This window comes from Lepidochelys olivacea (assembly GCF_965140295.1).
Source record: "Lepidochelys olivacea isolate rLepOli2 genome assembly, chromosome: 3".
NCBI classification, from domain to species: domain Eukaryota; kingdom Metazoa; phylum Chordata; order Testudines; family Cheloniidae; genus Lepidochelys; species Lepidochelys olivacea.
This window is the reverse complement of record NC_140413.1, coordinates 189072319-189087095: the sequence shown is the minus strand read 5'-3', so window position 1 is coordinate 189087095 and position 14777 is coordinate 189072319. Positions and strand designations below refer to the sequence as shown.

General features: G+C 41.7%; 1 protein-coding gene across 3 annotated transcripts in view; it reads right to left on the bottom strand.

The window, feature by feature from the left end:
• Nucleotides 1-14777, bottom strand: part of VRK2 (VRK serine/threonine kinase 2) — a gene marked incomplete at its 3' end in the record, with an annotated part of 67182 nt that overhangs the window by 10433 nt on the left and 41972 nt on the right. For all 3 annotated transcript variants that reach the window (XM_084624467.1, XM_084624466.1, XM_084624465.1), the window contains exons 9-11: nucleotides 11789-11909; nucleotides 7042-7100; nucleotides 1472-1653 (exon numbers count right to left, since the gene is read on the bottom strand). In XM_084624467.1, coding sequence (XP_084480593.1) covers nucleotides 1472-1653; nucleotides 7042-7100; nucleotides 11789-11909 — 362 coding nt within the window. The remainder of the gene's footprint in view (nucleotides 1-1471; nucleotides 1654-7041; nucleotides 7101-11788; nucleotides 11910-14777) is intronic.

Genomic DNA, 14777 nt, shown 5'->3' with positions numbered 1-14777 from the left:
AGAAAACTATACAAACTACAAAAATGAAATAAGTTACTCAAATTAGTGTAGATTAATTGGTGACCATTATTACAAGGGAAATACTGTCACTGAAATAGCTTTGTTTTGTTGTAAAAATGATAAAAACACAAAAGTCAATAAAACTGCTAAAATAAGTCTCTAATTACCAAGATCAAAATACAGTGGCTTTTTATTAAACATGAACTTTTGTTCTGCCTTCTGCAATACGTAAATAGTGCTGACAATTGGTTTGTGAGCCACTTGCTACAATAAAATGTAATTGTATCATGAGAGAAAGGTGACAATCAGGAGATCATGAAAAAATTACATATTCTCACTAGTAGTTAATTAGCCATGCAAAACCCCCTCAAACAGATATTCTTGTCTATTAGGAATGATTACTATGCAGGCCTACAGATGTCAATACCACAGTCATTCAAATACTTCTTTCCCTACTAATTGAAGGTTGTAAAGCTCTGGTGCCAAGGTTTTGCTTCCAAAGAGCTAATTTATGACTAGAAGGATATTTTATGTCTTCAGTTGCAGCAGCTACAAAACTCAGCAAATCAGAACCATCTGTGCACTGATACTTGAATCACCATTCATCTAGCAGCCTATCAGTCACATTAGTTTGCATCCTGCATTCTTGGCTCATGTACCCTTGTGATGGTCCAAAGTTCACAAGAAATATTAAAAATGAATGATACCCTGACCCTGCCTTATTGCACACGCATCAGAGAAGAAATAGGGCTTTTGCATAGGGGTAGTTTCAAGGCAGAGATATCGTGAGACTGACATTTCATATCAGGTCCAGTAAGGCTTCTAATTACATCAATCTGGATTTATTAAACTTAAAGGTTTTATTAATGGTATAGTTTCAGACTTAAAATACAGGGGGGACATATATAACATGATAGCTGTCAACTTTAAATCTGTGTGCTAAAAACACTATACAGCACTACATACAAATAAACTACTTAAATCCAAGGATGAAATATCCCCTTCAGATTGGTGGCTGTAGGAATGCAATGACAAAGGACCCAAAAAAAAAAAAAAAAAAAAAGACAGAAAATGAATTAAATGCTTTTACTTATCAAGACAACTTTGCTTTTAATCTGACCAGAATGAAAAACCTGGCATTCAAGCTTGTCTTCAAGATGTTAGTGAACAGAGTCCTTGACTTCCCCATTATCCTGAAAGTAAATGATTCTCCACAGACACACTACTTTGAAGTGAGAAGCTGTAGGTCAAAAGGACTCATGACAGTTTTTCCTCCTTAAGGGTTGACATCCCACTTTTTAGCAAAGCCAGGGGAAACAGGAATTAACAAATGCAATGTATTTAAAGCAAAACAATTGTTGTCAGTCTCATTTTGAGATCTTAAACTACTTTATCTCGTACAAAAGAAAAAACAATCATCAAACATGTTTCTCAAAATAATTGCTGAACTGCAAGGGATTGTGTTACTTACTTTCAGATCTTTAGACGCGCACAGATTTAGTGCACATCTAGCAGTGGAAAATTCCAGAGGGCCATCGTAAAAAGTTCCACTTGATTTCAGTCCATCCACCAGGATTTTCTTTAGCACTTGATACTTTGGCTTTTCCTCATAAGTTAAACCATAAACACATGCCAAAAACATAGCTATTTCACCTGTGGAGTATATTTTAAAAGGGATTTTTTTTTTTATGTGGACCAACAACTTTGAAAAAGTCTTCAATCCAAGGAATGACAACCAAGATACAACAGAACCAAAAGGAAATAGCCACAACACAGAACTGTCGAAATACAAAGATTTTTTTTTCTTTGGATGGGAAAAGGAAAGAACAGACTGATAAACTTGCCATCCCCTATGCTGTTCATTATGTTATGATTGTTACAGAAAACTATACTAGCATTAAAAACTACTGCTAAAGTTTCTCTTTTTAGTCCAAAGATGCTGATAATTTGGCAACTAGAAAGATTTTCTTGATATTTGGATCATAACAGGACCTTTAAAATGCTGTTGCTATGTATATTGAATGCTAATTTGCAGACATTTTATAATTTGAACACCTACTGGGAAAGCAAAATGCTTTGATTTACAGGGTCTTGACAATTCCTGCATTATGCAAATATCCTATAAGTCACTAGACAGTGGTTGGTTTTGTTGGAAACAGGTCTTAATGCAACCCAGCAATATCATTATTTTACCACCATCACCACCAGCTGATATCTCTGGAGGGGTTAAGATGCCTTCAGGAGTGTGAGAATACTACAGTTGGGCATGTATAAAAAACTTTTCTTGCAGTTATTTTAGTATAATCCTAAAACTAAACTGCAGTATATATTGACATTTATCTCTTCTGATCCCCAAGGCAAAAGATATTAAAACAGAGCCACAGAGTGTGTACTACACTGTAGGAGGAGGAGAAGAGAAAGCTAAGTTTTAAAGTAAAGTATTTTATACTACACAATTCCAATGTCATATAATACGTATTAAATTTGGGAATTCTGTGGGGAAAAAGAATAGTATGAGCAAATGCCTCATAACCTCCCCACCCTACCACGCCCTGCAAAGGCCATTGTTTGCCCTATACCAAGAGCTTCCTCTTTGGGTTACCTTTATACTGTTTCTGTGAAGAAAATACAGAACTAGACAAGCCACACATTCATTAGCTGCTTCAAACTCATAAAATGCTAAACAATAAAACCTCTTGTGGACCTGCTGCTTACATTTCCATACTAACAGCACCCATACTCCTTAACACACTCACTGCTTCCTAACAACCTGGATTGAATGTGGCTAAGATGTCACAGGCAATTACTAAGGACAAGTCTGTCATGCAGGGAGAGAATTCCTATTTGGTAATTTCCTTTATTAAAGTAAAAAAATTAAGATCATAGCATTTACATGAAGAAACTGGTTCAAGGAAGACCTAGTGCTAACAGTCTGCTTTTGCAGAATTCTCGTACAGGTTAGAATAGCTTTGATAATCAGAGCCTAAACAAAGATTTCACGTTGAACTCAACTGTTAGGGCTACTGGCCTGATTTGTAGCTGGGACTCAACGTGGCCTACCATTTTGCAACTACAATGGATTGTGCATCAGTAAGTTCCAGGTGGAACTGGTAGCACTCAGATGTGTACCTACCTGGCTTGCATTGCAAAGGAGTTAGATCTAGATCTCTGTAGTACCAGGTGCACCCAAAAAATTGCAGGACATTGCTGAAAATCAAGCCTTTATTATCTGAGTCATCTACTTGATTTTTGTTTTATGGGATAATGAGGGATAGAAGAAGGAACAGATTTTAAACCATTCCATCATTTATAAAGCTATGTTTTAGTCTTATATTTCTATCACCTTAACATAAAGCAAGAAAATCTTCCTGTCAAAGCAGGACATCTACAACAAGGCAAGGCAAAACATACAAGATTCTGTTCAAGGCACACAAACGAAATCTGGTCCTAGTGGGAGATGTGGAGAGATGGATGAAGATCTTTGCAAGACTCTCATCAAGGCATTCTTGTAGGGTTCTGAGTCTGATAAGGAGTAAATCCATCCAAATGGAATTTTAGCTCTTAGTTTGAGACCACTGGGGCAATTGTTGGGTCTACGCAGGTGTAAAATATCAGATTCCTTTTATCAAATACGTCAGCAAATTCTTGATATTTTGCAGAGATTAATAATCTGCTGAGCACAGAAGGCAGTGGACTTCTCAGTGCTGGTTCTTGTTTCCTTGGTCCCTGACTTAACTAGACACAATTTTTGGTAGTAGATCAACTCAAGCATCTTCCATAAGATGTGTGGATCATGCTGTGAGAGTGAGAGAATACTGAGCATGATCAGAAAGTTTGCTGACTGCAGAGTCTCTAGAAAATATTGGATTTCAACTTGGAGGGGCATGATTTCACAGAACAGCATTCCACCATTGATCATTTACACTAGATCTGGGGTGTGCTTCCTGTCCACTGGAACTTGATTAGCTTTAGCAAATTCAGCATCCATGAAATTGCTGGTGGCCACACAATCCACTCGCCTCATGTACAGCTGGGACGCTGTAGGTGCAGCAGACGACAGTCTGAGGCTGCCAGCATACGTGTGGGCAGAAGAGGGGGCCTCGTTGGAGAACTCAACTCCAAGGAGCAGGAGCAGGCTGTCAGAACTACCAAGTGGCAGGGGATGCTCCCAGTGAGGTAGCAATGTTGAGCAGGCTAAAGTAGCTACTCTCACTGGAAGCTTATATCCTGGGTCTTGGGGTCATCTGGTTAGACCTGTGCCTGTGGATTGGCTGAACCCTGATTGATTGACATGGAGCCCTCAGGTAATCAGGCTAAGGGATGGCTCAGCAGCACTTCTCAGGCTCAGAGAGCACTCATCAGGCAATCATAGATAACTCATTACACTAAATACCTTTGTGGATCTTGGCCTCTGTCTCTTGGGCCCAGATCCACATAGGGACTTAGATGTTGCAGTGCTGACTGTCACAGCATCTAACTTCTAAATCCCTGGAAAAATCACAGTAGCAGCCCACAGGGCTGTTGTGAGGATAAACACATTAAAGATTGTGAGGTGCTCCATGCTGCTCGGTGATGGGAGCTGTACGAGGGTGAGAGATTTTTTTTTTTTACCTTCTGCTACCAAAAAACATTTTTAGTACTGGCATTAAGGCCGTGGTCATCTCCTTTGCTCTGTAAGCAATGGGGACCCTAAGCTGGGAGGTGTGGAAGTGATTAGCACCAGTGCCACTGCATCATTCCCTCTCTGTGTCTGAATGGAAGCTCCTCCATTCGAGCTCTGGGGGGATGTACAAGACAGGAGGAGCTGCTGTCCATAGCATTTTCATATCCCTAGGCAGAAGATCTAAAGTATTATTTGGGTGCCAATCATTGTAGCATCTAGCTGTCAAATACAGCATTAACATTAGCATAACATTTAATTTGAAGTGGACCCTTCTCTTGCCATCTTAAAAGGGATGAGGTTCTTCACACATCTGGCAAGCACCGAATCATGGGAGGCACCCCTTCTTTGGCCTCTTGCAAAAGGAACAGAACAGCACCCGTTAGCTGGCTGCTCCACCTCCTCGGTCTCTAGGTATGGACAACTTAGCATGCACTAGGAGTGAAGAAATGGCAGCCAGCCTTGCATTCCATGGAAGGGGCCAGCCCATGTCAGTTTTGATTTCATATGGTTGGAGGGGGGGATACTTGCAGTAGGGCAGAGGAAAGGGAGAATTATAGGGAATTTTAGGTGGGGAGAGGGAAAGAAAGGGAAGAGGAGAGAGTGGAGGTAGCGGGTGATGGGGGGAAGGGAAGAGAGTGATGAGCAGAGAGGGGACTAATAAGGGAAAGGAGGAAACAAAATTTGAGGATGAGCAAGAAATTGAGAGGTGGAGAAGAGCAGAATGGAAAGATTGAAAGAGTAGAGCGGGACGGAAAAAATGTATATGTGAAACACGACAAGGAAATGCAGGGGGAAGTAGGATCATAGGGTTAGAAGGGACCACAAGGGTCATCTAGTCTAACCCTCTACCAAGATGCAAGATTTCTTGCGTCTAAACTAGAGGTGGGCAAACTACGGCATGCGGAACCCTCCTGCCTGGCCCCAGCTCCTGGCCTGGGAAGCTCGCCCCCGGCCCCTCCCCTGCTGTTCCCCTGCAGGCTCAGCTCACTGCGCTGCCAGCACAATGCTCTGGGCAGCGGGGCTGCGAGCTCTTGCCGGGCAGCGCAGCTGCAGAGCCGCGGCCTGACCCGGTGCTCTGTGCTGCGCGGTGGCGTGGCTGGCTCCACCCGGGCGGCACGGCTGCCTGGCCTGGTGCTCTGGGCAGCACGGCTGTAGCGCCACCAGCCACCGGTGCTCCAGGCAGCGCGGTCAGGGGGCAGGGAGCAGGGGGGGTTGGATAGAAGCAGGGGAGTTCGAGGTGGTGGTCAGGGGGCAGGGGTGTGGATGGGGTCGGGGAGGTCAGAGGGCAGGGAACAGGGGGGTTGAATGGGGGCAGAGGTTCCGTGGGGGCAATCAGGAAGAAGAGGGGGGGTTGGATGGGGTGGTGGGGGGTCTGGGGATGGGCAGGGGACAGGGCAGGAGGTGGATGGGGCAGGAGTCCCGGGGGGGCTGTCAGGGGACAGGAGGGGTTGGATGGGCAGGAGTCCTGGGGGGGCCCCTCAGGGGGCGAGAAGCAGGGGCAGTCGGATAGGGGGCAGGGGCCAGGCCTTGCCTGGCTGTTTGGGGAGGCACAGCCTCCCCTAACCGGCCCTCCATACAATTTTGGAAACCAGATGTGGCCCTCAGGCCAAAAACTTTGCCCACCCCTGGTCTAAACCGTCCAACTCAGTTCCAGCCTCCTTTCTGAAAACCTCCACTGAAGAAGCTTCCACAACCTCCTGAGGCAGTCTGTTCCATTGTCCTGCTGTTCTTACAGTTAGGAAGTTTTTCCATTTTTCCTGAGATTTAATCTAAGTTGTGAAAGAGAGGGAACGTTAATGACAACTTTTAAAAAAAAATCTGGGTTGGTGGCTGGCTGGCTCGCGGGAGGGGTGGGGATGGCAGGGCGAGGGGGAACGTGGGCAAATGGATGCACACACGTGCATGCCCACACACACGAACACACAAACAGGAATGCTATAAATTGAGGGGTGTCTGACAGCTGTGATCTACTCAGAAGATACTGCCTGGTCTGCTCTTGCTTACCAGTCTGATCCTGATGATCAAACTCAAGCTCATTCTGATCTCTTGTCAAATATTTATGCTGAAGGCTCCAATCCTGCAAAGTTTAGTATGTGGATATAACGTCAAAGAGGTACCACACAGGTGGACTGCTGGACCTACACATTACAATTTGCAGGATCAGGGCCCTAAGGGGATAACGCTGCATTAAATCACGCTTGCCTTAGGAGGACTGAAATTGGTAATTTAATTTTAAATATTAAATTTCAGGGTTTGTTTTTTTACTTCGTTCTTATTGTTTTGTTCCCAAAAGTTATAAAAAAATTTAAAGCCTTATTCTAATAAACAGACTAAGACAGAATGATAAAATACACAGCATATGCTCTAATCACACTTACAGCAACTGCTTCCAGCCGGACCCCACTTCATCACTGAATCTGGGAGCTCATCCATCAGTCTGAGACAACACAAGAATACAACAGGTGAAATGTGAATTTTTAGGAGGTGATCCTTCACTTGGAATTCTGGATACAGTAAAACTCAATTCCAAAAGGAGAGGATCTCAAGGATAACTAACACTTCAAAAGACTCCTCTTCAAACAAAATCTCTACCTACCAGATACCTATTTTTAACCACCTAGAGACTGAAGATTTAAGCAAAACCAGTTACAACTGGGAAAGCATCTTCACTTCATGCCTCTTTGCAGGGGCTTATACATTTTCTGGGAGTAAATAAATATACCTTGGGATGAAATTTCTCACTTTGCTCTCACCCCAAAGATTAATTTTTGTGCTTTTAAAGTTGGGAACAGTTTTGTCTGGCTTTCTCTAATCATTTAGCACCAGATCCTTCCTGGCCCTAATGCAGGGAAGTAGGGACAACTGTGTGAGAACTGCCAGGATTACAGCTACAAGCTTGGTGGGGGAGAGCAAGGACAGTGTCTCCAGTGCTCCCTAACCAAATGAGGGGCAAAGCTATGGCCCTGTCCCTTCTAAATGTCAACAGAGCTAACCCGGTGGAAGGGGAAGGGAGCCAAGACCTACACTAGATTATTAGGTTGGTTAATTAGGTTGGTCAGGGGTGTGAAAAATCCACATCTCCGAGCAGCATTATTAAGCCAACCTAAATCCCCATGTAGACAGTGCTAGGTCAGCAGAAGAATTCTTTCATGGGCCTAGCTATCACCTCTCGGGGAGGTTGACTACCTAGACCAATGACAGAACCCCTCCCATCGGGATAAGTAAAGTCTACACCAGAGGTGGGCAAACTTTTTGGCCTAAGGGCCACATCTGGGCATGGAAATTGTATGGCGGCCCATGAATGCTCATGAAATTGAGGGGGGGGGTGAGGGCTCCGGCTGGGGGTGCAGCCTCTGGCCTGGGGCTGGATACCTTACTCCTCCCCCCACCTCAAAGCAAGACAGGGCTTGTCTACACTTAAAATGCTATAGCGGCATAGCTTCATCTATGTAACGTTTCAGAGTAGACACTATGGGGATTCTCCTGTTGGTGTAGGTAATCCACCTTCCCGAGAGGTGGTAGCTAGGTTGACAGAAGAATTCTTCAGTCAGCCGAATGCTATCTACATAGCTGGGGCCAAGGGCAGTAACTAAAGAGGCTTAAGGAGCGGGCCTCCACCCTGCTTCCCTGGGCCAAAGCCAAAGCCCAAAGTGCCAGGTGTCACTGCTTGCCCCCCTGCATGTTCCTCTGTGCCGTCTTAGGGGGGTGCACCCCACAGTTTGAAAACCTCTGCTTTAGAGTGATTTATTTTCACTTTTAGAGATTAAATTACTGTAACACTCAGATTACATTTCTCCACAATGACTCTATAGATATGATGTAATTTAGCTCTGTGGGGCTCCTGGCAACTGCCTTGCTTGCTACCCCCTACTGCTGGCCCTGCTACAAGGGACTTAGGTTGGCTTAACTACATCACTGAGGGGTGTGAATTTTTCACACCCAACCAACATAGTTTAAAACAAACAATCTAATTTTCTACTCTAGACCAAGCCTGAGCCAATTTTTCCCCACTGCTCCTCCTGGGGTGGTACCGTGTACTATACACTGCTCCTTGCTGTGGGTGAGCCAACAGCTTAGTCTAGCCCTTCATGTTTTAAAAGGATAGAACTGCAGTTAAAAAAACCTATATTCCTGCAGGGGCCCAGTTCTCTCTTTAAAAAACAAAACACTTTCACTTAATTCTTCGGGGCCATAGCACTAAGCCCCTGTAACTGGGCTGGGGATCCCATCAGTGTAGCTGCATAGGGACTATTGGAACAGCATCTATGGTCATCATGCACCCACCTGAGAGAAGATGGGATTATCTGCACTGCAGCAGACTGTAGTCCAGGGAGTTACAACAGAGTAGAGCCTTGTTGAACAGGTGCATGTCCTATCTGAAATTGCTCTTCTACCTCAAAATCCTGAATCTCCTTTGTTCTGAGGAACCACAGGGGACCTACCAGAGCTGCAGGTGCAGGATTTGCCCCTAAATTCATAAAGGCAGAGTACAAGGGCTTTGCTTAGAGAATCTAAAAAGAGGATAAAACCATCAGGTCCTCATCCAATGGGGTGGTTTTGTATGGAGTGGCTTCACAAGTCATAACAACAGCTAGGTTCTGCTACGATCCCTGTACAGCCATGGGATGAGCATGTGAATCTGTGAAGCGCTGGATGAACTGGCTACATCATGCCCCAAGACCTACCCTACACGCCAGTAGAAACAAACATCTGCACAGCATGCAGATGGGAAGGTCCCCATGGGGCCTGTCCTTTAAGGCTGTCAGTAGCTGCCATCACGTTTAGAGGAAACGGGAGGTGGGATTTTGTTAGTCACCTCTTTACACAACAGTACATGTTTAAAAAATGAACTTTCCAAACAGCATACTGTACGTCATTGTTTCACTCTCACATGTAATAGACGCAGCAGCAGTTTCAGTGGATGGCACTTACCCTGTGGCTCATTAAAAGAGGAGAATTCAAGTCTGACTAGAAAGCATCAGAAATCAGAGTTCCAGAACTAAATTAAGGAAAATTCTATGTGTTTATTTAAATGTCGTTAATTTCCCAAAACTTACACTTGGAAATTCTATGATTTCTAGCTGAATTTCCTCAGCTTAATTTCCCTCATGAGGCTGCCATGGCACCAGTTTCCATATGATTGTTAATTATTCTTTTATTTCAGTCACTTAGTGTTTCGTTCTTTTTTGTAATTAGAGGTAGTGATTAGAAGATTTTTATATTACACTGGAGTTTCCCTTTTTGAAGTTTTCAGATGCTTTTATTTGTGATCTGATAACTCAAGACCAGTTTAGTTTTTAAAAGTTCGTAGTTTGGTGAAAAGCACAAGCCATGCCAAGGCTGAGTGACACTGGCAGAGTAAAAGGGAAGTTCAACAAGTGAGAGAACACACTGCATCATCTCCCTTACCTATTTAAGTGGGCACACAGCGGCAAATCCAGCACCTGGCCTAAACAGTGGGGATAGGTGCTGGGGAGGAGAAATCCTTTCCCCCAGGCTACAGTATGGCTGCAGAGCAACCCTGCAGAAGTCACCTCAGTTACTGGACTGGAGTATACAAGATGAAGCACCTACTTCTCCCCCCACCTTCACAGCCATAACTCAGCTACCCCTACTTCCCTGCATTAGGGCTAGCACTAGATTCTTCCTAAATGACTAGAGAAACAAGGGGAAGGGAAGAAAATGGGATTATCTGTGCAGCAGTAGAGTCCCAAGCCCTGCCTCTGTGTCTTATGCTACTTGAACTGCACTCCCACATCCAGGTCTGCTCTCAGCAGAACCATACTGGTTCCACTGCAAAGGTATATGAGCAGAGAAGGGGGCTGGATTTGTCCACCGGACACCCATCAACTTGCATGTAACTGGATATCTACATGTACATACACCAATCCCCTCTGGTCTTTCACAACATTACAGGGGCATCAAAAACATTCAGACAATTAAGGGGGCTACCTCAGTAAATGTTTCATACCAAGGGACACACAGTCATTCAAATAAGAGGGAATTTTTGCCAAATGGAGTTGTACCATATTTTATATATTTCCTCCTAAGAAGCCTTTGGCTGCCAGTCTGGAAAATACCAGTGCTTGAAGGGTTAACTGTAAGTGAAGAATTAGTGAAGCAGTTTGATCGATTAAATTGATTCAGGAGAACTGTGTGTTAGTTTGGGTTCTGTACCGATCAGAACTTCTAAAGCAGAAATATTAAACATAACATACGATGTCAACGTTTACAGATGCAATCTGTATTATCCGCAGTCTGCAGGCTAACCTTTTTCTCTGCTGAGAGCGGATGCCATACTGCATTTGCAGATTGATTTCTGTGGCTCAGATATCCCTATTGTGTACCTCTGTTGTGACTTGCCCTACTTAAAAAAGTTTGCTGCTTTCTCCAGTTGTGGTGCTACCTCTATGGAAAACGACAGTTCAGCATATCCTTGTACTGAAGAACAGGCTATATTGTACCACATGCAATTAACTCTCTCAAGTCCCATTGGTGAGAGCACTGAAAAAAATGGCAATAAACTCTGTTGCGTTAATATTATCTAATGAGTCATGCTGGGGTGGGGGTAGATGGGGGGGCAGATTCTAACAGATAAAGTTTTTTACTTGGTATTTTAAATGTTCATATAACATTGAAACCCTAAACCAAAAGATTTAATTCTTTAAAAAAAATCTACATAACTGAAAGCGAAAGAAATAGAATGAAACAACACATGAAAAATAAGGACAGCTTGCTCAAATTTTCATCTCTGTCTCTGTGAAGCAGTTACATAGTTAATTCTACAAAATCATTCTGAATGTGCAGCAAGCATACTGGCACACAGGATTTGCAAATGCAACTTCTTAAATAATTATGAGAATTCAAAAATCTGAGAAATTGTTCTGCATCACACATTTGTGTACATGAAATCTCCACAGCTGCATGCACATAAATGCACGCAGGAGATGTAATGCACACTCCCAGAGTTCACATCTTTTAAATGCTTCTAACATATCTTTAATTAAGGGGAAATGTTTTTGCTTTCAGGTAAGGCAATATTCTACAGGATGTGAGCTCCCTTTGAAGTTCACTTTCAGATCTGTTTTGGTAAATGATGGAGTATTTGAAATTATTATTATTTACTTCATTTTAGCAGTCTGGACAGATACAGGGTCCTTCAGGTTCTGTTCCCAGGGTAGTTTCCCACATAACCACTGTAGCATGCAATAGCCAAGGATTTCAAGGTCACCTCTTCTGGATGGAGCTAAAGAGGAGAGAGAGAGAGAGATGAAGAATACGACCCATAAGAAATAGAAAAGCTTTGACTGAACTACTGTTGATGAAATATGAAAAAGCCAAATGGGCAAAGTGTTTTGTTTGTTCAGCTGTATTAGAACTAAAACGCCCAGGATTTTGGCCTCAGTCCACAGACAGGCAGTGACTTGTTGCTGCTGAAAGTAAGGGTCAGTTTCCTCACCTCCTCCAACTTCATCCTTCCTTAGTCTGGCCTGTCACATGAACTTGATCCCCATGGCCTCTGACATGATCCAGACAGCCCATAACCCAGTACCAACACTTTCTCAAAGAGCCAAGCAGTAAAACAAAGAAATAAATGTCTGCTGCTAAATTGCTAACACATGTTCCAGGAAGTCCATGGGGTCCACATTGGTCATGCAGAGACCCTTTCAGTGCAGACTAAACACTGATGGCCTTTCCTGTTCTACTATAGAACTATTTGAAGTTGGAAGATATGACAAAACTGCCATCTAGTGTACATTTACACACCAAATCAGTCTGCTTACAAGTTCCATGAACTGTTTGTTTAAAGAGAGAGTTGTAGCACAGGTTAAAATACACTGGCTCTTTAGTAAATCATTCATACATTTATCACAATTTTGCTTGCCAATAAGAAAAGCACCGAGTTATTTCACAAACACCAAAACCCCCCAACCCCATATGAAAAAGCTGAAAACACATACTAATTTTGTTTCTTCACTACTGGTGACAAAAAACAAACATCTTATACACAGGGAGACAGACGGTACTTGAATTCATACAAAGATTGACTGTTCCAAGGAAAGAAACCCACTGCAATGTAATCTAAGAACTAGCATTGTTGATTGCTATTTTAAGTAACAAGCTGGGGCAGATTCCCCATTTCTTTGTATGAAGCTGAAGCATATCCCATGTTCACAATATAACACGGTAGGCTGAAGTACACTAGCAAACTGTTAATCAATTAAAATTATTGGGTAAAAAAATAGCAAGTCCTTTTGAAAATAAATTACTCATTTTCCCAAATTCATTTGAAAACTGCATAAAAACTGAGGGCAACTGTGAGTTTATATTTACGTGGTACCCCACGTCTAAAGTAGAGAGACAGACACACAAGTAGTAGAGTATGTGGCTGTTAATCCAGCTGTAAACAGGTATCATATTTTATGAGCTTTCATTAAATAAATTCCAAAAAGTTACTCAGCAAACGTATCTTTTAATTTAAAAAGTCATCTACTGAAAGCTACAGTGCCAACGCTTCGTAACTGTTTCTTGTTACCATACATGGTTGTTATAAAAGCAGAAGACAAGATTAGTTCTTACATATTCTCTATCTTTACCACTATTAGACTATCAGATTACTAAAGGCCCTGCAATCCAACAGAATGCTACGTTATCCCTTGGGTGTCATTTATTTTCTGCACTAGATTCAACAATGTCCTAATGCAAGACTTGGCTCTCGTATTAAAATAAAAACAATCTATACCACTTGCTGTTCTGTAGCGATTTCTTCAGTCATAAATCTCCCGTTAACTGTGGAATGATTCCATTCATACACATGTGTTCACAACTCCTTTTTCCATTATGGCAATTCCAGATTACAACCATATAAACCAGCACTTTTGATGGCAGAGCCTCTAATTTTCACAAAATGCTATTCTGACACCTGTTTGTGTGACACAGGCTTCATACAACCAGCCCTTTGAGAAAAATTGTCAGAATTACAATGGAGTACTTTTTTCACTGAGGGAGTAATTGATATGAAGCTGTAAGTAATGGCAAGTCATTTAGATTTCAGAAGCTAACCTAACATAACTACTCTTCAGATTAAATAGTCCTCAGAGAGTAAAATTTATTCCGTTGTTGTAATTTGGCCATGTCTAATTACCTTTGAATTCACATTTTAGATCTTTCACCCATTTCTTGATCTGCTACTTCATTTGTACAGCAAAGTCATGTTGTGAGTAGGCAGCATGTGTACAAGAGTTTTACCAATGCGTTAAGAAAGTTGTGGTGTCCCACAGAATAAATGCAAAATATATGCAATTAAACTACATGCTGCAACAATTAAAAAGAAAATGAAAAGTATTCCAAAGAGATGATAAATTACCAAAGCTGTTTATTTATCTACATATTTGCAAATCAGTGTTAATACACAAGTAGATTTACACATATCTTTTTTGAGATTTATTCAAAAGTATCAACATTTCATATCTACTTGATTGTGTATTGTCCTATCCTCGCTCCCTACTCTCTCATCAGTTCATTATTAGAGATCTTAACGTCTTGAAATGATTATATTTATATCATCATGATCTTTAATATTTTTATATATTTATTTGGCTAATAATTACTCTGCTCTTTAGTGAAACAACAGTGTGCTTTATGGTAGTAACCAGTTGAATTCATTACAAATGTGAACTCTCTATTCTCTAAATAATCCCAATTTATCTCTCAACTATATCTTTAACCAGAAAAATAAATCTGCTAATAAAATCTAAAATGAGATTACTAGAGTCCTTGATGATTTAAAAAATAAATCTGGGTTTAAAGAACTTCAAAGCCTGCTTTATTTTAAGATATAATAAACAAGTGAAAATTCATAAAATTTTGACTTTTAAAATACAGCAATTCTGCTTGATAATCTGTCACTTTTACAAGACCATATTTTAAAAAGAATCCTTATTTTAAACCAAATTACATTTGATTTATCTGTAGACTAACAATTCTATTCTTTTTTTCAATAGACATTTGAAATTTGATTTTCCATTAGCTACTACAATATTATGGTGTTACAGTTTTTAGCCCAATATTAAATGCTACCTGATGAAAACATTTTCGTATAATATTATATTCC